Genomic DNA, 24,002 nt, shown 5'->3' on the forward strand with positions numbered 1-24,002 from the left:
AGAAGCACACAAGCCATCGAACAGATTTTCAAAGGGGCTATAATGTACAGTGCCCAACTCTCATTGACTTTTAATGGGAATTGAGCAACTCACTCCTTTCATTCTTCACCAAATAGGGTTAAGGGGATTTAGCACATTACCCATGGCCATTTAACAGCACATTTGTTTATATCCACGAAAATCCAGTTTATAAACATGGATTGTTCCTGCCACTGGCCCTGGAGTGATTGTTCTTCTTAATGTTACCTTAAAGGGCAGCTGACACCTCTTGACTATCCTCAGAGAAATACGCAATTGGAAAACAATTCTATCCCTGAGAATTTGTTACCAGCAGCTTGTTGTTAGTTCCTTAGGGACAATGTGCATTAAAGCAACATTTTTGTTTCTTGCTGTGTGTGGAGTCAGGCTCAGCATAGGAAAGGGATAAGCAGCAAGAGCTAATGGACCTGAGGAGCAAAGATCTTTAAAATAATGATCCCTTAAAGAGAGAAAAGGGAAGGGCCCATCCCCTGCTAGAAGATGTAAGGTATCAACTATCGTCTCTGAAAAGAATCTTGCCATGAGGCATCCCCAGGCCTTAAAGTTACATTTACACAAGCATCTTTCCCCTGCTTGTTACAGTACATTACCTAAGAGCCCTCAGGCCTTCAGAATGAGGGTGGAATTCTGTCCGCATGGGTGCAGTCAGAGTTCTCCTACTGTAGCAGAGTTTGGCTGTGATCCAGCAGGTGCCACAGCAAACAACCAGTAGCTTCCCCTCCAGGTGCACAGCAAGTATCATTCAAGAGGTTAATGATGACTATAAAACCACTGCCTCTCTAATCCTTTCACCATAATGGCACTGCCTATAAACCTGGCCTGCTGGTGGGTTTGCAGCAGCAAGTGGAGCAAATCTGCTAATGCAGCTAACTGAAAAGCCTTTGGCAGCTCGGACAGACATGGACTCTAAGGTGGCTGCTGTGACTCTGCCCTCAGGGAATATTAAACCACAGAAACACTCCCTGCACCCCCAGCCCCAACTCCAGATATCGTCCTCGACTCCCACTGGGTCCGTGGGACTAAGGGCGTGTCCACAAAACAACTGGAGGTATAATTTCCAGCTTGGGTGGATGTACACACACTAGCTTTGAGTGAGCAAGTGTGCTAAAATTAGCAGCGTAGACGTGGCAGTGTGGGTGGTGGCTCAGGCTAGCCACCTGAGTCCTCTGGCCCGGATTGTACTTGGCAGCTAGCCCATTGCCGCCATGGCTACGCTGCTATTTTTAGCACACTCTCTCGATCAAAGCTACCCAAGACCATAAGGTTCCCTCTGCCCCGTCCAGGTGGGTTGAGGTGAAATAACAATATATTGATTCCACACTGCATACAAATACCCTCCCCTCCCGCATTTAGCTGCCAGCTGCTCTCACTCAGTCCTACAAAAGGATTTCATGAGACCGAGAGGCTCACCAGCTTTAGCAAAAGAAAAAGAGAAACCACAGTTTCAGCCTACACTTGTCCCCAACACCACTGGGGCACATTCTGTGCTCTCTCACCTACCACTCAAAGGACCACCTAAGCTTACACCACAACCTTATGCTTTCTAATCTCCGTGCAGACTTTGCTCTTGTCCCATTGTTTTGCCACAGGAGACTCAGCCACGGCCTGACACTAAAGAGCAGTGGAAAGCTCCTGCAGTTGGCACCTGAGAGTTGTATAAGCCATGCCATAGGGTCCGGTTTAGAGAGCTGCACCTAGTGGCAGTGAGAGCCAGAGAAAAGAGGAACCACCATCCAACAGTGCTGTGCTATATAGCTAAAATCCTACTAGGCAATACACCAGATAACACCAAGGGCACGATGTGCCCCAAGAACAAAGAAAACCCTGTCTTCTCAGGGGGCCATTGTTCTCTCTGCCATCACGTGGTAGGGCAATATTTGACTGGAAAGTTCTTAATAGTCCTCCAGAAGCTTTGTTCAGACCAACTGATGGTGGGAACTTTCCAAAAAGGCACAAGCTATAGATGTACCAAGAGACAGAAAAGAAGGATAAAGGAATAATAGATATCAGCACCAAAGCCCAGAATCAATGGTAGGTACCTGATGAGAAAGACACCGTGAAGTCTTGTGTTGGAGGGATGCCCTTCAGAGCCAAAGAGAACACAGAAGATGGAGCTAAGACTTTGGGTGTGTGTACACAGCTCTGTCAACACATCCAATATATCACACGCCCAGGCCAATTCTCCAGGAGCAGGGATTGACTGACACCTGCAGCTCCACATTTCCAGCCCAAAACAAAGCTTCTGCCCTCTGCCTGAAGACCTTTAGGATAGTCCCTCCAATCTGCACAGACTGTACTGAGCTACTCAGATCTAGTAGTCAGGGCTCAACAGAAGACTCTTGTATGGGCCTTTTCATCCCGAGTGGACAGTCACAAAACCCAGTGGATGTTCTTTTCCCAGCCCCTCATCAATCCCTCAAGTCAACCAGCAACAAAACAGAGCTGTGGGGTGTGAGATAGCTTCTTGCAAGGGGCCCCTGATTTCCCCACACAGAAACAGCCGGTGTCACCCAGCAGAAAGGCAAAGCAAGAGCAAAGCCCAAGCGGGGAGTGGCTGTTACTACCTCTCTGAAGGAAAGAAGCCGTTCTCTGGATAAACCCTAATGAAGGAACAAAATGGTGGAGAAAGAAAGCATGAGGAAAGGGGAAATAAACATGGAGGTGAAGGTGATGGTGGAAATGTTAGATCAACAACAAACAATCCTGTAGCCCTGAAGAAGTGGAGAGCAATACACTGCAGCTATGCTCCGTCTGCCCTCCTAACTGCCCCAGCACATCCCTATGCTGAGGTCTGCAAGGGGTAATGGAAGAGGGTTGTTCCACTGTCCCCATGTCACCAGAGGATTCCCTCTGCCCCTTATATGTAGTACACTCTAAAAGGGCAGGGGAAGTCCATTATATTTGGAGGCCCCTATATACCTGCAGAGACACCATACAGGAGGCAGAGAAGAGCCTAGAATTGGAGCTCACAATGGTTTGCCGTGAAACACATGGATGGGCTGCCGGGAAATCAGCCTTCTGTTCACACTCATCCCTTGCCCAATCTCGCCCACCAGCATCTGGGGTGAAGCAGTAACCAAGTTACGGAGCAGAGGAAGGGAAAGATCCAAGCAGAGAGGCTTGCTCCACTTCTGTGACTCCAGATGGAGCTTCTAAGATGATGACCGCCAACCTCTCTCCCACCACTTATTGGTGCTGCAGCTGATCAATGGATGTGTACAAGCTGATGTTATGGACTCTTCCCCCCACCCTCCAAAACTTGTACTGTGTGGACAGGTTACAATGGCAGCAAGACAAAAGGAAGGAGATGCTGAAATTAAAGAAGAAAAAATTGTCCTTACCAGACTTCTTCTTTCCATTGGGTTCCCTGAAAAGAAGAGAAAAGGGGAAGATCAGCAAAGAAAGGGGATACAGTGAGCCATCTAACTTTGAGATAACACATATCAGTGTGGTTTAGTGGTTAGAGCAGAGGCCTTGAGACAGGACCCCGGGTTCTATCCCTTGCTTTGCCACTGACTCACCATGTGACCAGCTGCTTGTCCAATGGAGGACGCCCAGCATGATCAGCCTTTCAAACAGCTGTTTCTCCCACTGATGTGCATTCCTTTACAGGAGCCTTTTTACACAGTGAAGTTCAGTTCTTGAAAGGTTCCCCACTTGCCCTCCCTAGCTGCCTGGCCTGGGAACCAAAGTTCTGACATGGTGGCTTGGAGAAACAGGACAGGAACTAGTGTTGGTTTGACCAAGACATTTCCAGCAGAGGGGGCCCAGCTTGTACGCTAGCAGTAATCCAATGTGATTTTAACACAAACATAAGCTCCTGCTGAACATGAAACACTACTGTGAAGACATCTGGAGACTCACAGATTCTCAGGGCGGAAAGAACCATTGTAATCATAGTCTGACCTCCTGTGTAACACAGGCCATAGAACTTCCCCCAAATAACTCCTAGAGCAGATCTTTTACAAAAACATCCAATCATGATTTAAAAATTGCCAGTGACATAGAATCCACCACAACCCTTGGCAAGTTATTCTAATAGTTAATTATTCTCACTGTTAAAAAGGTACACCTTATTTATAGTCTGAATTTAACTAACTTCAACTTCCAGCCATTGGATCATGTTATACCTTTCTCTGCTAGACTGAAGAACCCATTATTAAATATTTGTTCCCAGTGTAGGTACTTATAGATCATAATCCAATCGCCCTTAACAATCTCTTTCTTAAACTAAATAGATTGAGCTCCTTGAGCCTATCACCATAAGGCAAGTTTTCTAATCCTTTAATCATTCATGTGGCTCTTATCTGAACTGTCTCCAATTTATAAACATCCTACTTAAATGGAGGGGGGGGGGGCGCGCAAGAAGTAGGCACAGTATTCCAGCAGCGGTCACACGGATCCAAATGCAGGGGTAAAATAACCTCTCCACTCCTACATGAGATTCTTCCATTTACGTATCCAAGAAAGGCATTAGCCCTTTTGGCCACAATATTGCATTGGGAGCAGAGGTTCAGTTGATTATCCAGCATGAGCCCCCAAACCTTTTTCAGAATCATTGCTTCCCAACAAAGCCCCCCATCCTGTAATTATGGCCTACATTCCTTGATCCTAGATGTATACATTTACATTTAGCCATATTAAAATACTTATTGCTTGCTTGTGCCCAGTTAACCAAACGATCCAGATCATTCTGAATCAGTGACCTGTCCTCTTCATTGTTTACCATTGCCCCAATTTGTGCATCATCTGCAAACTCTGTCAACTTTATCAGTGATGATTTTATGTTTTCTTCCAGGTCACTGATAAAAATGTTAAATAGTGTAGGGCCAAGAACAGTTCCAGACAGGACCCCACTAGAAACACATTGGCTCGATGATTGTTCCGCATTTACAATTATATTTTGAGACCTTTTTAATCCACTTAATATGTGCCATATTAATTTTATCTCATTCTAGTTTTTTAAATCAAAATGTTATGCGGTACCAAATGAAACACCTTACAGAAATCTAAATATTTTAAATCAACACTGTTACCGTTATCAAACAAAATTGTAATCTCATTTAAAAAAATCAAGTTAGTTTGATAGAATCTATATTCCATAAACCTATATTGATTGGCATTAATTATATTACCCTCTTTTAATTCTTTATTAATCAGGTCCTGTATCAGCCGCTCCATTATCTTGCCTGGAATCAATGTCAGGACAACAGGCCTATCTATAATTATGCAGGTCACCCCCACTAAATATTGGCACAACACTAGCTTTCTTCCAGTCTTTTGGAACTACCCCAGTGTTCCACGACTTATTGAAAATCAACATTAATGGAAAAAAGAAAAGGAGTACTTGTGGCACCTTAGAGACTAACAAATTTATTTGAGCATAAGCTTTTGTGAGCTACAGCTCACTTCATCGGATGCATTCAAGTTTCTCTGCCAGCTTCGAGCTCTTGGATGCAAGTTATCTGGACCTGCTGATTTAAAAATCTCTAACTCTAGTAGCTGCTGTTTAACATCCCCCTGAGATACCAGTGGAATGGAAAGAGTGTTATCATCATATGACGAAACTACATCATCTGTTTTTTCCCAAATACAGAACAGAAATATTTATTGAACACTTCTGGAGAGGGAAGCATTTCATTTACTCTACGCTCCTGGAAAGGGAGCATTGCAATTTCTCAGAGTGTTGAGATTCCCTCAGGGACGAGAGACAGAGACTGACCACTGTATTGGGGAAGATCAGATTCTTGAACGCCAAACCCAAACATCTTGCTAGATACTACTATGGGAAGGAGGGGATGTACATCAGGGTTTTGGGAGCAGATCGTCAGAGCAGGAGAGCATTTCACAAGGGGTGAAATGGTGGGTAGGTGGGTGGAAATAAGGTAGCAGGAGGGCTTGTCCTGGAGTTGGGAAAGGTATTGGCAGCATGTGGGGGAAGGAAAGGGAGAGGGTAACCACACATCCCCTGGCCTTCCAGTTTTACTTCCACCAGTTTCACTTTACTAAGGAACTTGGGAGTCCAGCTAACTCATCCGTGGGGCCCGTAGACAACTCCCCTGTGAATACAATACGGTCTATGGCATTTCAGCATTTAAAAAACAGCCAGGATGCCAGGGCAAGCCCCAAAAACCAGTATGTTCCCAACAACCTGGGAACACCTGGCCAGCTTTAGCTGTAAGCAAATTTGCCAGCATGTTCATCAACTGCTAGTTGTCTGGCCATATTCCCAAGAGGGCTACCCTGTGCCTGACACTTGTGGTAATTACAGGTCTGTGGGGACAGCGACTGTTTTACATCACTTAGCACAATGGAACCCTGATCCCCCACTGGGGCCTCTAGACATGACTGGAATATGAATTAATAATAATCCACCTACCATTTGGCCACCCCTCTTCCCAATCCACACATGAATCCTAGCCTGTCTGGATGAGGGAGTGCATATGATGCATCACTCCTTCTATCCTAAAGCAGGAGTAAGACACACATGCATGCACACGCACACAGTTGCTTCCAAGGATGACAACATCCACAGGGCCAACCTTGCAATACAGGGGACCTTCCCCAGGCTCGCCGTTTCCTGACCACTGCTGGAAGGTGAGATTCAGCAGGCCCAAGAGTTGCTGAGACTGCATGAGAGGCTGAGGCCCCAGAAACATAGGGTGGCCAAACAGCCACTTCCTTTGCTTGTGAAGTCCGTGAGCAAAACAAGCTCCCCTCCCCACTTGGTCTAAGGCCAAATGACAAAGCAGCTCCAGGATCAGTAAGAAAGGGAGCCAGGACAGAGCTCTGCTGAGTTTTCTATCAAACTTATCAGCGTTTTAAGAACTTCATTACTGCAAATGTAAAATTTTATTCCCTGGAGCGCTGGGTTGATTCAGGGACTCAGTCTGCTGCCTTCAGAGACCAGCCTTTCATCCTGTCAACATGTGTTTCCAATCTGCTGAGTGAACACAGAGCCCACGTCACAGCTCCAGAGGTACCCGCAAAGGAACTCTCCCTGACCCTGCCCTCCACTTGGCCTAGCCTGTCCCAGCTCTAAAGGGAAGCAGGTAATCACGAGGAGAGGGGGGCTGCAGAAACTGCCCTCAGCCAAACCACGAAGCACCAAATGGGGACTTCTACGTTTTAACCCCTTCTAGGCCAGGCCCTGATACACCTCCCGGTTTCATCTTCTCAGGGGCTGTGTATGTACCTTCCCCTCCCAAATAAAGAGGGTGGCACTAGAATCACAGAACAGCTGGGATGTCTGGTCTCCTCAGGTGCTCACATGGTCTAAAGTCACAATGCAAAGAGAAAGGAGGAGCTTTGCTTCCACCCCACAGGGCATGGTTTGCCCTGTTTCTTTACTCTGTGGCTGATGTTCCCACCATCCTCACCACTCCAGAACCACTTTCTCTGTTCCAGGCATATGCTGGGTGGGGAGCGAACAACAGGGCAATATTTCCTTAGGCCAGTGCCCAAGGTGAGTCCCCCTCCCCTTCTCACTGTTCCCACAACCACTTGCCTTGTTGCCCAGTCACCTCTCCCACTCCCCATGCTCAGACCATCCTGGATTAACCCTCTCTTTGGCTCTAGGCAGAGACTGAAGAGGTTGCCTTTCCCCTGTCAAAATGTTACCCTCACCCTCTGGGGGTGGGACACTGGGTCCCAGGGATTACAAACCCAGACCGGGCAACACAAAACCGACATTTCATCAACAATTATTTTCAAATTTCATTCCCTCTCCTTCTTAACACCTGCCTCGATATGCCACTGCCCCCTGCCCACCTCCAGCTTCTTAGCTGTCATCTGTGCTGAGGAGCCGAGTTACCCCCAGGCTTCTAGGCTTTGCAGACTGGGTCAGTGCTGGAAGGCAAAGCCAGGTGCACTCCAGCAGCCTGCCTACCACCAGCTGCTACCTGCCTGCTCTGGGAGCAGCTCGGTTTGCTGGGGATGGAGCTGTGGGGAGAAGGGAGGGAGGCGAGGCCAGCATTGCATTGCTATGAATGGATCTCAATGAGTTTCTGGAAGAGGGTGATGTGCATTTCCTCTGATCGGACAGTGCTGGAAGGGGAGAGTTGCTACCTTTTCCATCATCATCTGCTAAAAGTGTTACCCTAACTCATCCTCCTCCATCTCATTCCACCAGCTGCTCTGTCTGGATGAGGAGGGCTTGGGAGGGCCAGGGGGGCAAAATGTGGGAGGGAAGGGCTGCAATTTCACTTTGCTGCTGGGATGTCTTTGGCAGGAACACAAAGAGCAGCTGGTTTGAACCCGAGCAGATCCCAGCCCATCACCTCAGAGAGAACAAGAGCTCAGACAAGACAGGAAACAGCAATAAGCTCCCAGCAGCCTGCAGTATCTCCCCTTCCCCCACTGACTGGGGAAAGCCAGACAGCAGGAGCACACAGACAGGCCTCCTAGAAAGCCAGAGATTCTTTAATCAGTGAAAGGGGAAATGGGAAACTCGTTTAGCCACATTGGTACAATGATCATACAGCAGGGCTGACTCGACCCAGCAATCAGGGCTGTCACACAGGTTCCCAGGAGCTCCTTAAATTGATGCACTGAGCTACAATAGTGAGGTGCGTGACTATGGGCTTTACTAATAATGTCTGCACTGCATGGGCATCCAGCCAGCACTGACTAAACTCCCAAAGTCCTCTCACAAGATGGATTTTCTAGTTTCTTTGGTTGCTCCGAGGTCCTGATCAGGAATATGGTGGGGAACGTCCTCAGGACAACACTTCACTTACTGTTTTAAGTCAACAGGGATGCATTACTTGGGATTGGGTGTTCTCTGTTCCATCCACTTTGCTTCTCGCATCTAGAATATGCTGTGAACCAGAACACCCACCCTGGAACTGATGTGTTGCTAGTAGAGAACTTTTTTTTAAAAATTACCAATTCTCATATCTATCCCCAATTTATTTTGGGGGGGGGGGGGGGGCGTGTTTTGAAGCATCATTCATTCCACTAGGAAAAACAGTTCCTACAGAAAAATTGGAACTTTTTAAATGGAATAATTTTGCAATACAAGTGTAAGTGGGCGAGGAAGTGGTTCACTTCTTATCCTGTCCAAGCATGGCTGGGGCTAACAGGGTTCTCACAACATTTACCCAACCAGTGCAGACTGGGCTCTTGGACATGCTGGTGCTCTAGCCTAAGGAAGCTGGTGGTTACAGCATGTTCCTCGGAGGAAAGAACAGAATCCATGTCAACACTGGGTAAAAAAAATCTGTGCTACAACCCTGCAAGCTACCCCCATTGTTAACCAGAGACGCAGCTATTATAGTTCTGCTCCCACTACAGATTTGGTCTAAACCAAATTCGATTCCAGCTCCAAGAGGCTGCCCTGTTAGAAAAGGGACCGCCCTATAGTTATTTCCAGTTCTTTAGTTTCAGTGATGAGATCCCACTGCAGTATTCTGTCTTTAGGGGTAGGAGTGAAGAATGTTGTCTGTCCCATAAAGGACTTGCCCCTACTGCCATGACTGCCATATCAAGGAGATTGCCTTTCATTGAAGTGGTGGTGACTGTGGTTTTGGAGTTGATTGTTCCAGTCCTTGCTCCTGCAGTACACCCACTTACACCCAGAACTACTGTCTGTTTGCAGCAGAGTCCATTCATTTCTCTAGCTACGACTTCTGGATATTAGGACATGTCTCAGATGCCTCTGAATAGATCCAACTGGCCAATGAGAGCCCTTAGCAAAACCAGTATTAGTTACCAGTGTAATGAACGCTACCATATTGATAAGGATACAAGGGTACCAAGACGATCTCCTCCACAACACTCTGCACCCCATCTTTCAGGAGGGACCCCAGCATCCTCCACAAAGATCCAAGGATCACTCCCTTCCCACTCCTGTACCTACTGGGATCTGGCCTGAGACACTACACCCAACTTGCCCGCCAACGCCAGAGCAGGGCAGATAGGCAGGCCTTCTGTCTGAGGGGTGCAGTACAGCCGCTAGCTTTTCCATGAAGGTGGACGAACACATGCAAAGCTATTAAGAGGGAAGAAAGAGCAGGAACATGTTGCCAGTAGAAACTAGCTACATGTTTGCCACTGGGATTAAACGGGGAGGAGGAAAAGGTTCTGTTCCCTGTTCTATGTGTGGAATGTTGTATCTGTGTAGAGTTCCCTTCTGCTGCTTTGGCGCGAGCTCAAACATTCTAGCTTTATCTCCTGACTGCTTCCAGCCCAGCAGCCTGAACCGGGACCTTTCGAGCGCAACATATAAAATAAACTTTGTACATTCAGCTCACATCAGCCCTGACTCTTATTGTGGCCCCATTCTCCTGCTGGCTCTCCCACCTCTGATTTATTGGCACTACTTAGTGCCTGTACTCCCTGTCAGGCTGGCTGCAGGAAGCAATCACTTACTGTGGTTATCATTCCAGCTTCCATCAGAGCATGCAGCGCCAGAGCTTCTGGATTAATAAAATAATGAAGGGCTGCTGAAGTCGCCACCAGGCATAACCTCGTTAGTAGAATAGGCTTTCATCGTCTGGTCAGGCCACTGCTCATTACCATGCGCCTTCCGTCCTGGGCTGCTGCAGGCAACACCCACCAATTACAGCACTTTGCTTCTTCCAGAGCAGCAGCCCGAAGGGATTCTGTCTTCTATCTGCCTCTCAGAAACTTCAGCTTGGCCATCTCCATGCTCTCTCAATACGGGCCTCCCTATATTCAGGATGGGAAGAAGCCACAGGTGCTACAGTTGATCAGCCCCTCTCCTTTAGCTTGTCTCCCTCCTTACCCCGTACACCACACCAGCAATGAGCCCAACCACATTCTCAGAGATCAGCTGTTCTTCTACAACACTCCATTCAAATGGAAACTATCAGCCACAGAATGAGTTGTAGGGGAGAGCAGGGGACATTTACCTGGGGCCTGAGCTTGACGGGTGCCTGCATTTAGGAAGGGAAGAAAGAAGTTAAAATATTTGTCCCAGGCTTCAAATGCCCTCAACAGCCCCACTGCCAGTAGAATTACCACCAGGGCTATGGCTACACAACAGAGCTTGCAGCTATGCCACTTAGTGCAGATGCTCTAAGCCGATGGGAGAGAGCTCTCCCGTCAACTGAATGACTCCACTCCCCGTGAGCGGTGGTAGCTATGTCAGCAGGAGAAGCTCTCCCACGGACATAGCACTGTCTACATCGGCGCTTAGGTCAATGTAACTTATGTCGCTCAGCGAGTGGCTTATTCACACGCCCGAGTGACATAACTCATACCGACATAAGTGGCAGTGTGTACATACGCTGTGATGCACACCCCCTCATCAACACAATGGTGTCTGGGGCATTGCTGCAACACACTGATGATAATTTACAAGGGTCTAACAGGAATTTAGAGATTCAGAGCTAACACGACTTGCAGGAGGCAGGATAACCTTGTTAAAGATGATGTTCCTAGTAATGCCGGGAGAGGACTGGAGGGAAGGCAGCCCTACATATCAGGTGCACACAAACCTTAGTCAAATGCTCAGCATTTGCAATGTAGGATTTTTAATGTAAGTAGGGGTTGAAATTTGATTTCCATTTAAGTTTCTGCTGCCTCTGGTGGCAAATCAGGGTAGGAGGCACTTGAAAGGCAGCTATCCTTAGTGGCTTTCAAGTTTCTCAGACCCTCGATGCAACAGGCACAGAAGAACCCCAGGCAAACAATGGGAACTGGAAATTCTAAAGGAGGTTTTGTATTAGTTATCATTTGCCTACAACTTGATGATCTGGTGAAGCTAACAAACCTGTAACTAATGGAAATCTTCAGAAGTTCTAAACGCTAACACAAGTTGTCAAAACTACTCCCAAGGAATCTCTGCATCCAGGGGCTAATATTCATGCACAGAGGGGATCAATAGTTGATATGGGCAAATGACTTTGAAGATCAGAATGGCCAACAGCCTGTGGCCAAAACAATTTGCACAGTGCTTTTCCTGAAAGATGTTGTTTGCTCAGCAGCAGGGGAAGGATGCATGTAAAGTAGGTTCATTAGATTTGAGGTTTCTCTGCTTGCCATCACATGCCCACCCAGTCACAGCCCAGTAGGCTAAAAGGACTGTGGTCCTCGGACACCATGTATACAAGTCTGGGTGGTACGTACAAACATATGGTGCAGGCTGGGAAAGACAAATAATTTAGGCAAGGAACGGAAAGCAGAACTCAGCTTGCCAGCCAGGCTCTTGGTTCAGGGCTCTGGTAACTGGTGTCTGGAATTCTGGACATTCATTCCAGAAACAGAACCACCATAGATTTGATCACATTATCAAAAGGTCCAGGCTCTACTTGCAGGTCCAGAGCGCCCCTCCTCCTCAAAGACCCTACACAAAAGAGGGAGGAGCTCTGGCTGCAGATTAGATGCAGATAATACTTCAACATTTTTAGCAAGGCAAACTACACGTCAGCCCTTATCTCACTTCTTAAAGGGACTAAGTTATTAAAGACTATTTAAAGAATGACCTGTCTTGACCACTGCAGGTCCTGTTTTAAGAGCTGTGTTTTTCATTAACACACCATTATTGCATGGGGAGCACAAACCAGCCTTTTAACCCTCCACTTCAGAAGTCATGCTGAAGATAAGGTAGGTAAGATATATTTTATTGGATCAACTTCAGTTGGTGGAAGAGGAACAAGCTTTCAAGCTTAACAGAGGTCTGCAGGTCTGGGGAAGTCAACCAGATTGTCTGTCTCAACTTGTATTTAGCTTAGACACTCTAGTAACTTCTCCTAGTCCTGAAGAAGAGCTGTGTGAAGCTCAAAAGTTTGTCCCTTTACCACCAACAGAAGTTGGTCCAATAAAAGAGATCACCTCACCTACCTTGTCTCTCTCAGAGCCTGGGACCAGCATGGCTACAGCATCACTGCAAATATGTTGGAGAGAGACAGACAGACATGGTGAAAGGGGGAAAATCCTCTTTACCTCCCAAAGATAACGTTAGAGAGAAGGGGTAGAGGAAATGGATCACTTCATGTCTATGAAGATTGATAGTGTCTCTTTAAGAGTGAAAGTCTCCCCTCATGAATATTACTGGGATATCAGAACACCCAAGAGAACGGACCCTGACTGCGGATGCCCCCTTGCTTGTCTATTAGATTTGGCCAGGAGACATGAGGGTTCTCGAGAGCATGGATGGAAAGCTAGCAGGGTGACTAAACTTTTCCCCCGATGCTTCCCCTTTGTACAGAGCAGGGGATTATTTTAACAATCACTTCGGGTATTTCTTCACTGTAGAGTTAACCAGGCTCTTGCATGTTGGAGCCTTGAGGTTCAGCTGGCGAGGATCATTAGCAGCTGAATGCCTTAACTCAGCAATGGCTTCCTGCCCAGGACTTTCCCAGCCTCACTATGGGAACTCTCTTATACCACCAGAAAGCTCTTTCAAATGAGGAAAGACTAATCCCCACCTACCCAGCCCAGAGGCCATCGCAGTTCTCACGACATGCTCCGGGTACAAGAATCCAATGACTTGCCTCTTTCGAGGGCTGCAGTTTCAACAGGATTTCCATCCTAACAATTAAGAGAAAAACCCACTTCTCCACAATCCATGTGTTGCTAGGCCTGCAAAGCATTTATTTTGTCATGGCGCATGAGTTCCTTCTGTCCTGATTGGCTCCTCCTCCCAGCCCCAAACAATCCCTTGGGACCCAGAGCTACAGCCACCTTCCCTTCACTCATTTCACTGGGCAGAATCATACGTGAAATAAGTAGGGTGGGTCTCAGTCCAGAGGCTCCAAGTAGTGGATGGGCAATGGGGACTCAACTCCCTTCTCACCATTAGGAATGGTCCCTCCACGGTATGAAAGGGGGTAGCTAGCACATAGGGGTAAAAACTCAATCGCTTCACCTCCTCCAAACTATTAGAGAGCTCCACCAGGCTCCACTTCAGGCTTTGTCCCAGTGTCCAACTGGAAGAAATGGAGTGGGGGAAGAGAGAGGGATGGGTACTATGGCCGTTTCTACACTAGCTTCTTTTCCCCACTCACGCAATTTTCCACTTTTGCTCCTGCCAGCGATGGGATCATGTGTGCAGAGCAGGCCCCAGGGTCTGAGCCACAGATTAAGGAAGGTTTAGAATAAACAGTGGTTAGTGGCTGGCAGCCACCAGAGGCCTGTCAACATTAGTGTTCCCATCACAGTTGCCACTACTGGAGCTGCATCCCTGGAGGCAATCGTGGGAAATTGTATGGAATAAATATCTCGTGTAGAAGAGGTCTATGGGGATTCAGAAGCAACTCCTGAATGTGGAGAACACACTCACCAAAGGCAGCAATGAGAAGAGCACAAACTACAGGAGGCTACGAACGGATAGATGGAGGGATAGTCACACAACCTCCTTCCATCCCAAAATGCTACCCTCTGCAGTGACTAAATTCACCACTAGCATGAGAAGATCCAGCTTCATGGAAATGTACCTGCTGACACCCGCACTAAAATTTGGCTCCAGGTCTGTGGGTGGTATGAAGTAGGTGGATCTCTATCCCTGCCCAGAGAACCAGGAAGGTAGATGCCACATGCAGCCCCAAAGACTCCAGAGCTTCTCCTCCCACCAGACCATGCTCCCATTGAAGTAAATGTGAGTTCTGCCATGGGAGCAGGAACAGGCGCCGACCCATTAATGAGAGCAGAAGGGGACTTTCCCTCAGCCAGAGGCTGCAGAGGGGAGGGGGTAGGAAATCAGGGGGCCAGTGGTGCCACTAGAATGACTGCTTTGCTTGGCATAGAGTGTGCTGACCTATCCATTTTTTGCCTTCCAACCGCCACTGCATAAAAAGCCCTCTTCTTATTCCTTTCATGGCCTGGCTCCCTTTCAACTTCCCATAGAAAGTATTTATCTCTTTTATGAACAATGACATCCGCCAAACCCCAGGCACACCACTATATTGGATCCACCCCAGCCGTCTGTCATGGATTTTATATCGCTATTGGCAACCTGGCAGCCTGTCCACGTGGGGCTGGCAAAATGGCTCCCACCAATCTCACCAGAGGAGAGCCTCAAGGACTTTTATTCATTAACATTTTGAATTGTAGGTAATAAATGCCCCTGGAGCATTCAGGCTGGGATATGAAACACAACAGAGACGTCCTTGAGACACCAAAGTAGCTCACTGCTGGAAGCGATCGGGCCAGGAGAGGTCTGTTAAGCCATTCTTAGTATTGAAAAAGCCCTCTTCTCCTCCCCATGAAAGGACAACACATGGGGAGAAGTGACCATGCTGCATCGGCTAATTCTACAACAGCTCAAAATACAGCATGACTGCAACCTCACTCCCAAACTGCACGGCACCAAGAGCAGTTAATCTGGCACTTGCTGCAACAGCCAAACCTTTACAAATGCAAGCAAACACATGCGGCATGTGCCACGTGTGAGTGGGGCTGTGTATAGGTGCTGGGAGATGCACACAAACCAGGGCGCTGCAAGGGACACTCCAAAAGGTAGAGTCTTAGCCCGGCCCCAACGCCAAAGCATGCAGCTTTGGTTTACATTTCAGTCAGTCCCTTTGTTTTCCTTCTTGTTTAGCTCCCTCAAATGAGCATACATCAGGTGCAGAGAAGAAGAAAGTTTGGAGCAGGGGAGAGATCTTTACATGCCAGGCCTGCAGGAGCAATACCTCCAGAGCAGAGTCAGCTGGGGTGCTAACGTGGGAGACAAAGCTCCTTTTAAGGAGCTGCCACTCCACACTGTTTCAGCTTTTTTTAAGATGTGTGTCCTGGGGTTCTATATATTTGAATTGGCCCCTGTTTTTTGTGACAGCCTCCAGACCCTACGCCACGTTCATACCCCACAGATCAGGCTAGGGTGGATAATGGGGTGATAAAAGAAGAAAGGGGGATGACAATCCTCATGCACACCCTAAGCCACCATCTGTGTGCATGTTTCATCAACAGGTTCATTCCGTGGATTTGACAATCAAACGCCATCCAGAGAGTCCTGACTTTATTTATAAACTGTCCATATTAGAACGTGTCAATATTGGAACAATCACATAGACCACCCCGTCCTCCCAACACCAGGAACATTAGGAATCCCAAGCCCCTTGCCCCAGCAGACTCCTAGATGTTCATGAGATACTGCTCATGCAAATCAGTCTTCTAAGGTCTCTCACTCACTCCCATGCTGCTCCATTAGCTGATGGATGACCGAAGGGGTGAAAGGTTAACTGGTGAACAATAGCTTGGGCAGGCTGGATGGGAATGCCAGCTGACAGCAAGCTATTAGTTAATGGACTCTGGGGCCCTCAGACCAATCTAATCAAGTGTCTGCTGGCTGGGGAAGGAATGATGACAGGAAAAGAAAATAAAAACAGGAGGCCAAGGAGAAAAAGAAATAAATAAGCTAAAGATTGGGGGAAGTTACGAAAGAAACAAGCACAGCACTTAACAGGAGATATGAAAAACTCAATGTTCCTTCACAGAGAAAACAAAATCCTTTTAATCCCCCGACCCGCCATGCAATGCAAAACAATGTCAAATTATTTTACTGCCTTTTCTTGCACAATCAGTCCTTCTTCCTCCATTGCTCAACCTTAAGTAGAGCTACAAACACAATCTAAGGAGAGACAGCAACAGGACAAGAGAGGGAGGCTAGTGTTCGTATTTATGCTCCGGGTGATTAATAGGGGCTGGAACAAGTATCTCATAGTCACAAGACTAGTAACTACACAGGGTTGCGTAAGACACGCAAGAATCCCAGCACATGTTCCTTGTTTCCAGTGGAAAGCAAGAGTCAGGCATTGCTGTGGATGGCTCAGGGGACTGGCAAAGGGAGTCTTTCGCTCTAAGCAGAGATCATTAATAACTGGAAGTTGCTCCTGTCTGATGCCTGCTTGGCACTTCCTACAGGAAAAGAGTTTGAGTTTCCCAAGTGTCGATCAGAAAACCCAGCACCACTATTAGCATGAAGTGGCCTCTGGGCTGGCAAATTCAGCCCTGAGGCCAAGGATTCAGCAGCTCCTGGAGAAAACGCTTCCACCTCATCACTAGCAGTGGACATTCCAGGGGAGGGCTGAGGCACACTGGTAGGGAGCAGTGTGTGAACAAAGCTTGCATGGTCCCAGTTCTGAGACTAAACAAAGAACTTCACTCTCCAGGGATCTCAAACCAGCACCTTTCTTCAACATTACATTCACAGGCAGGTTGGGGATTTGTTCATGGATCTCAGAGCCTCTTCTGAACGTCACAGTGCTCAAGGGGGTTTTATCTGTGGCAGGGGACGCGACCACCACCACAGCAATTCTGCAGAGCAGCCCGACTAGCTTGTTGTAACCAACTTACTCTTTGGGGGGATTCAGGTCTTCGGGTCTCGTCTCGAAGAACTGAAGAACCTCTTCACACTGAGAGATGTAGGGTGGCAGCTGGATCAGAGCCTGTGAATGAAACAAAGAAATTGAGAACACAAAGCTAGAGACTAGTCCCAGCGTCTGAAAGGATTTGGGAGGAGCGACCTTCAGTGTGTGAACAGCCGGGCAAATACAGGAAAGGCTGCTAGAAGAAACAGGCACCATGATCCACAGAACTGTGGTGAGCGCTATATTGAATGTCACAATGCACCAGAATGGAGTAAGTCACTTACAGCCTCCGGTTTCAGCTGCTGCATCTCTGGGTAAGATGACAGGGTGCAAAGGGGAAATAAGCAGATGTTGACCTGCAATCCAGGCTACCTTTGCCATTATAACCGTTCGTCCCCACCAGCTAGGGTATCCTTAGAGTCCCTGTAACAATTGCCTACCCATCAAAATAGCCATCCTTCAAGCTAAGGCCTGGCTGAGACTCCCCAGAGCTCATCACTGTCCTGTGTGCAGAGAGCCCCAGCCCCACTGAAAGGTACAAGTAGTTCATGTCTTTCAAGGCAACAGGGCCTGGCTTTGATGCTTCTGGTTAGGTTCAGGGCCCTGGAATCATAGGGCCCATCAGCACTTCAGCGATCTGTAGAGTCCTCGGTCTCTCAGAAACCCTCTGCTGAGCAACAGCTACTCAAGAAGAGGTTGTCTCAGTGGCAGAAGGGGAGCCCACAAACACCTAGAGCAGGGGCTGGAGAGTTTTTGTTAGTGTTATCATCAGACGACAACTGTGGTGGCTGGAGTTAATGAGCAGCACTGCATCTTTCCCCCTCCCTCCCAGGAAGCCGGCTGCAGCAACACACATTTTAGAAGTGGGACTTGCCAAGTGTGAGAGAATGAGAGCGAGCAATAATGTCATGGTCTCTGCAGAAGGTGGAGGGGATGGTGCCTAGAATAGCACCATTTCCTTTGGACCACACACATCATTTCTCTTACTGTCTCAGCCCAGTTGAGGCTGGAGGGGAGGAAGACTTGGCTAGGGCTCTGTAATACATACGTAGGCAAAGGGGACACATGTAGCTGTACAGTGCTCATTGTTGGGAAGGTGGGGGGGGAACTGAAGAGTGACATGATATCACAGAAAGAAGGTTTGGAAGCAGGGCCCACCCTGATATATGACTGACAGACAATCCTCAGCTTTGTACCCACAATCCTCCCTCAGCCACACCCATCACACCAAGGGCCCTGAGACAGGGGTACGAACAAAACCATAAGAACCTCAGCTCGCCCCTGCACCAGGAACATAGCCCTGCGTGCAGCACCCCAGGCTGCTCCCAGAGGCAGACCTGAGTATTTATTGACCTGTCTGCTCTGCCCCCATAGCCCTTCCCGAAACAGGTCTGCCTAGGGTTGCCAACTGTCTAATTGCACAAACCCAAATACTCTTGCCCGCCCTCTGCCCAAGGCCACACCCCTGCCCCACCCCTTTCCCAAGGCCCCACTCCCACTCCCTCCAGCCCCACTCCCTCATCACTTGCTCTCCCTCACCCTCACTCACTTTCACCAGGCTGAGGCAGGGGTTTGGGGTGCAGGACAGGGTGCGGCTGAGGAGTTCGGAGTGTGGGAGAGGGCTTTGGGCTGAGCCTGGGGCAGCGGGTTGGGGTGTGGGAGGGGGTTTGGTGTGTGGGCTCCGGGAGGGAGTTTGGGTGTGGGAGGGGGCTGGGGCATGGGGTTGGGATGCAAGAGGGGATTCGCGGTGCAGGCTCCGGAGCCAGGTAGTGCTTACCTCAGGCGGCTCCCGGAAGCAGCAGCATGTCTGGCAGTGGCCCCTAGTCTCACGGGCAGCCAGGCAGCTATGCATGCTGCCCCTGCTTGCAAGCACCACTCCCGCAGCTCCCATTGGGCATAGTTCCCCGTTCCTGGCCAATAGGAGCTGCAGAGTCAGCATTCGGAGCAGGGGCAGCACGCAGAGACCCCCCTGGCCACACCTCCTCCTAGCAGCCGCTGCCGGACATTCCAGCCACTTCAGAGAGCGGCATGGAGCCAGGGTAGATAGGGATCCTGCCTTAGCCCCACTGCACAACAGGACTTTTAGCAGCCTAAAATCTCCCAGATTGGCTTCAGTAGCCTATGAGAGCTTGAGCCCGATTCCGGGAGGCTTCTGGCCAAACTGGGAGGGTTGGCAACTCTAGGCCTGCCATTGCACAGACACTGATCACCACCACAGCCAGGACAGGCAGAGCCACCAAGCAGTGGGGGTGATACTGCCTGACAAGGAATTGAGACAGCATGCCAGCCAGCATAAGAAATGGGATATAGAAACAACTGTCCACTCCGGAGATTGTGGGTGCAGGCAACTGTTCAGGTTTTCTGCTGGCAACATTTCCACTGAGGTGCTGCTCACAGGACTCCATTCCCTGTGCTCTATGCAGAATCCCTCAGACCCTGGTAAAGTGACCAGCCCCAGTCCAGAGAAGGTTCCACCCTTACTGCATTGGAAATGATGGCAGTAAAACACAGCTTGTCCTAGGAGGATGGAAATCAAGGGCCATCTGCCTTATGATTAGTGCACAGCCCTGCCATGTAGGAGACTGAAAGGATTCATTGCCCTCCACCAGGCTGGGAGAGGCTGGGAGCACTATCGAGGCGATACGTTCAGCCACACAACTCATTCTTAAGGGCAATTTGAAGAACAGGCTCCAAAGAGAAACCCATCCAATTTTGTCTGGCTTGGAGCATGGTGGTTGGAGTGAGGAGACCGGCAGGGAAAGGTTATTCAGAGAAGACAGATAGGAAATGACCTATTCAGATGGATGAGCCATTTTACAGGGGTTGATGCATGACTGCAGTCTGAAGGGCATTTTCTAGAGCTCTGTCCAGTTTCATTTTAAGACTCCCAAGCGACCGGGCTTGGGAGAGGATCCCCCAGTCACAACTCTTTTACCAGATATTCAGCCAACATTTTCTCTCTCAAACTTACTAATATTACCACCAACACAGAGGAAAGGGTTATTTAGTGTAGGACACGGAGGAAACGGGATGAGAATACACTGTATTTAGCTCTTTTAAATCTGACTTTAGGAATCATTCTCACCAGCACCCTGATCATTTTTGCTACTCTTCTTTGACCTCCCTCCAATCTGTTAAGCTCTTTCTGCTAGCAAGAGAGTAATTCTGGGTGCAGCTGGACTGTGGCTTTATAAAGAGGGACTATTCTCTTCCTGCTTGGTGGGGCGATGCCTTTGCATGTTTTCAGTCCAGGATTTCACCGGCCTTCTTTGCAGCCAAGAGAGGAGGATTTGCAGAGCTTTCTCAGGGAACGGCGCCGCCCCACGTCTCTCCCAGGAGAGACAAAACAAAGGACAAGATATTATCTAGTATTTTGTGGGGGATCCGGTTAAGCTGTGTTCCCGTAATGCTCAGTACTCACTAAACACCACCCTAACCACAGCAAACTCAGGGATTTTTTTTTTTTTTGCTGAGAGTGTATATTATACTCCCACTGTGGTGGTGAATGTGAAGTCAGCCCAAAATAACAGAAATGCCAGGGACAGCAGGGACTTTGGTTGAGACGCCCATGGTAATAGCATGGGCCGACTCTGCCATGCACACTTCTATGATGGCTTAGCCCCTCACCCCTCTAGCAGCTTCACAGTTAAGTAGCAGGAACTGGAAGGCCAGGCTTAGTGCACACTTTATTACCTGGCAATGCATTAACTGGAGGAGGAGAAAGCTGTTGTCTAAGTGGGTCATATAACATCAGCCATTATGTCCCATTTATTAAGTCAAATGGATTAATTATATTTTATGCCATTAACTGCATCGTTCCAAACAGACAGCTGCAGCCTCTTATCACTTAGGGACTTTTTTCCTCCCTAAAATTAAATTTATGGGCAAGCGTGTGTCTATGTAGCTGGCACACTTTAGTGTCCCTGAAATCAGGGGACTGATCACACCAGCAAGAGCCAGCCAGTTGCCGTGTAAGCTTCCCCCGACCTCCCCAGCTTTGGCAATATGCCTCAAGGCTACCTGTGCTTCACCTCTGCTGTTCCAATCCTGCCTGTTACCCTGCAGTAATGCAGCTAATGCACCTCAGCAGTTCTGAGCTGCAGCACGTTAGCCCAGTGCTATGCCTCCAGACATGTTTGCTGATGCGTCTTGGTCTTGACCTTCAGCACCCCTTGCAATTCCAGTCCCAGGGTCCCTCCCTCAGAGCTCTGGTCAATGCACCTGAGTCCTAACCTGTATCATCCCCTGCAATTCTATTCTATTCTGGCTCTTATGCTGCGCTCAACCCCATAGTATTGGAGCGCGGAGCAGGAGGGCATTAAACAAAGCTACTAACACCTGTGTTGGGTTTGTTCTCTCATCTTCTCGCCGGGGGAGAGGTGTATGCAAGTTGAGTGTTTTGTTCTGGAACTTTTATTTCACACACACACACGATTATGTTTAGAGAAGGCATGTTCAAAGAAATACATCTTGCACTTAGAGCAGAAGGTCCTTAGTTCCTCTGGGGGTTTGTTCCACGGTCTTCAGCTGATGCCTGAAAAAGCTTCACCTCATGCACAGATGAGTTTTAACATTATTGTATAAAGTTCCATGGTGCCCTAAGAGTAAGATGCTCCGGTGCTGGGCACCCCACGCAGCTCTGCCAACATATCTCAGTCCACTGCACAGAACCCTCTGTTATCCCCGAAGCTAGAGACAGTACCAGTTCTGTGACGGAGACCCATCTTCTAAGGATAAGGACTGGACTCTGCTCAATAGTAATAACATTTGAAACCAACAGGATAGGCTAGCTAGTGAATTTAACCATTAGCCACCAGAGCCCCTACCAGGCCATTTGCTTCTCGTTTGTAGCCTGAGAAGGGATTTAAAAAAAAAATTAATAAAATTAAGGAGAACTAGAGTGGAGAGTGCATGGTGAGCAACTAGGTCACTACCACGCTGCAATCTCTAGGCCTCCAAAACCACAGCACTGACCCCTATGTCTGAGATGGTACCCATGGAATGTTTTTACACCTGCATGGAATGGATGCGCGGCACCAGACCCAAGGCCACCAGCTAATTTCATGGCAGGAGGTGGTACGTTAGCACAAGCTACTGCTGGTGGAAGTGCACAATTAAGTGCAACACCATGTGCTGCCCCCTCCCAGAAATGGAACCGGTATCACCAACAGAGAAGGACCAGCTCAAATCATGCCTATATCACAGGCTAGAAGTCTTCAGTTTAAGACAGAAAACTCCCTTTACCTTGCAGTATTCATCAATAGGGATCAGACGCTTGACGGCAACATCCCGGATGTGGCTTCTGCGGAAGAGGATCTTCCCTACAGTGAGAAAGAGGAACAAGAGCAGTGCAAGTTATCAAGGCTGTTCCATCAGACATCATTTCCCTCAAATCAACTGATCAGAATCTATCCTCAATGTAAGCAAAGACTGGAATTGCCAAGAACCCCCTTGCCCACACAGAAGAACCTCCCCTCAACCCACCAAGCATACTTTTGGAGAGATGCACATTTGAAATTACTAAGGGCATGTCTACACTGTGGAAACAACATGGGCATAAATAGATCACCACAGCTATGCCGACATAAGCCCAGAGTATAGATGCAGCCTGCATGACCTACTTGAGCGACGGTAATGAGGGCGACGGAAGCATTCTTGCATTGATATAGATGCATCTACACTGTGGGATAGGTCGGCACAGCTATGGTGCTTAGGGGTGCGTTTTTCCATACTCCTGCCCAACATAAGAAAAATCCGATCAAATTCCCCAACCAGATGTGTCCTTATGTCTCTTCACTTATCCAGGGTGTTGCTGTGCGTGTCCAGGAGGTGGTAGAATGGCTTGTATCACTTCAGAGCACACGAGAAGTGCTACCCCTCCCAGGCATCTAACCATTGCTAAATCAAAAGGTACAAACAGCCACTGTGGTTTTGGAGATTAACATGCTGAGTTCTGTCTCCCAAGTCTCATCTTTACAGTTCAGCTGCCAAACAAGATCAGCATACATGTGGTCATGGGTTTTTGTCTGTTTCTGCACTCCCAGAGGGTGGTCCTCTCCCAACAGACTGCAATGGATGTAGTAGCCTCAAAACATGACCCTGTGCAGGGGTCTTCCAGCTGTTCTCCCCCTACCCCTAATAGCTCTGTTTCACCCTTTTTGTAATCTATAGCAAAGAAGTTGACGACAAAAGACCGAGGGCTCAATTCCCAATTCCTGAAAATCCTGGGGAAAGTCAGCTATATTTTGAATCAAGGCACCAGAATCAACAATTTGCTATTATGCAATTTGCAAATACTGGCCTGTGAGCTTAAGGGGCACATGGAGCTTTGCAAGCACATAAGAGACCAGGAACTGGAATGGGGAGGAGGAGATGGGGGTGAGCAGGAGAGTAGGAAGAAGCAAGGACAGATATTAGTTTGCTTGAGTTGTCAATAACCAGTTCCTGCCAATAACCTGGCCTCAGACCCCAAAAGAGGGTGTGTGCTTGCAAAAAGAAGGGGAGTGGAGGGAGTTAGAGTGGGTTTTAATTTGTGGGAAGTAGGGAAAAGCAATCTGTGGCCTACAATGAACAGTTACATTGGCATCGCTATGTCAGGCAGGGGTGTGGAAAAAAAACCACAGAATTATGTCAGCAAAAACCCCAGTGTAGATGCAGCTAGGCTGATGGAAGACCACTTCTGTTGAA

General features: G+C 48.2%; 1 protein-coding gene across 3 annotated transcripts in view; it reads right to left on the reverse strand.

Annotated features, from left to right (window-relative positions):
- SH3PXD2B (SH3 and PX domains 2B) overlaps positions 1-24,002 on the reverse strand; it is a 119,647-nt gene that overhangs the window by 21,757 nt on the left and 73,888 nt on the right. Inside the window, exons 4-7 of one of the 3 annotated variants that reach the window (XM_073355809.2) lie at positions 22,560-22,636; positions 17,302-17,393; positions 3,381-3,406; positions 2,604-2,639 (exon numbers count right to left, since the gene is read on the reverse strand). In XM_073355809.2, the coding sequence (XP_073211910.1) occupies positions 2,604-2,639; positions 3,381-3,406; positions 17,302-17,393; positions 22,560-22,636 (231 nt within the window). Of the gene's footprint in view, positions 1-2,603; positions 2,640-3,380; positions 3,407-17,301; positions 17,394-22,559; positions 22,637-24,002 lie in introns of those variants that run through there. The other 2 variants (XM_073355810.2, XM_073355811.2) reach the window with 2 other exon arrangements.

The sequence above is a fragment of the Lepidochelys kempii genome, chromosome 8, assembly GCF_965140285.1.
Source record: "Lepidochelys kempii isolate rLepKem1 chromosome 8, rLepKem1.hap1, whole genome shotgun sequence".
Classification (NCBI taxonomy): domain Eukaryota; kingdom Metazoa; phylum Chordata; order Testudines; family Cheloniidae; genus Lepidochelys; species Lepidochelys kempii.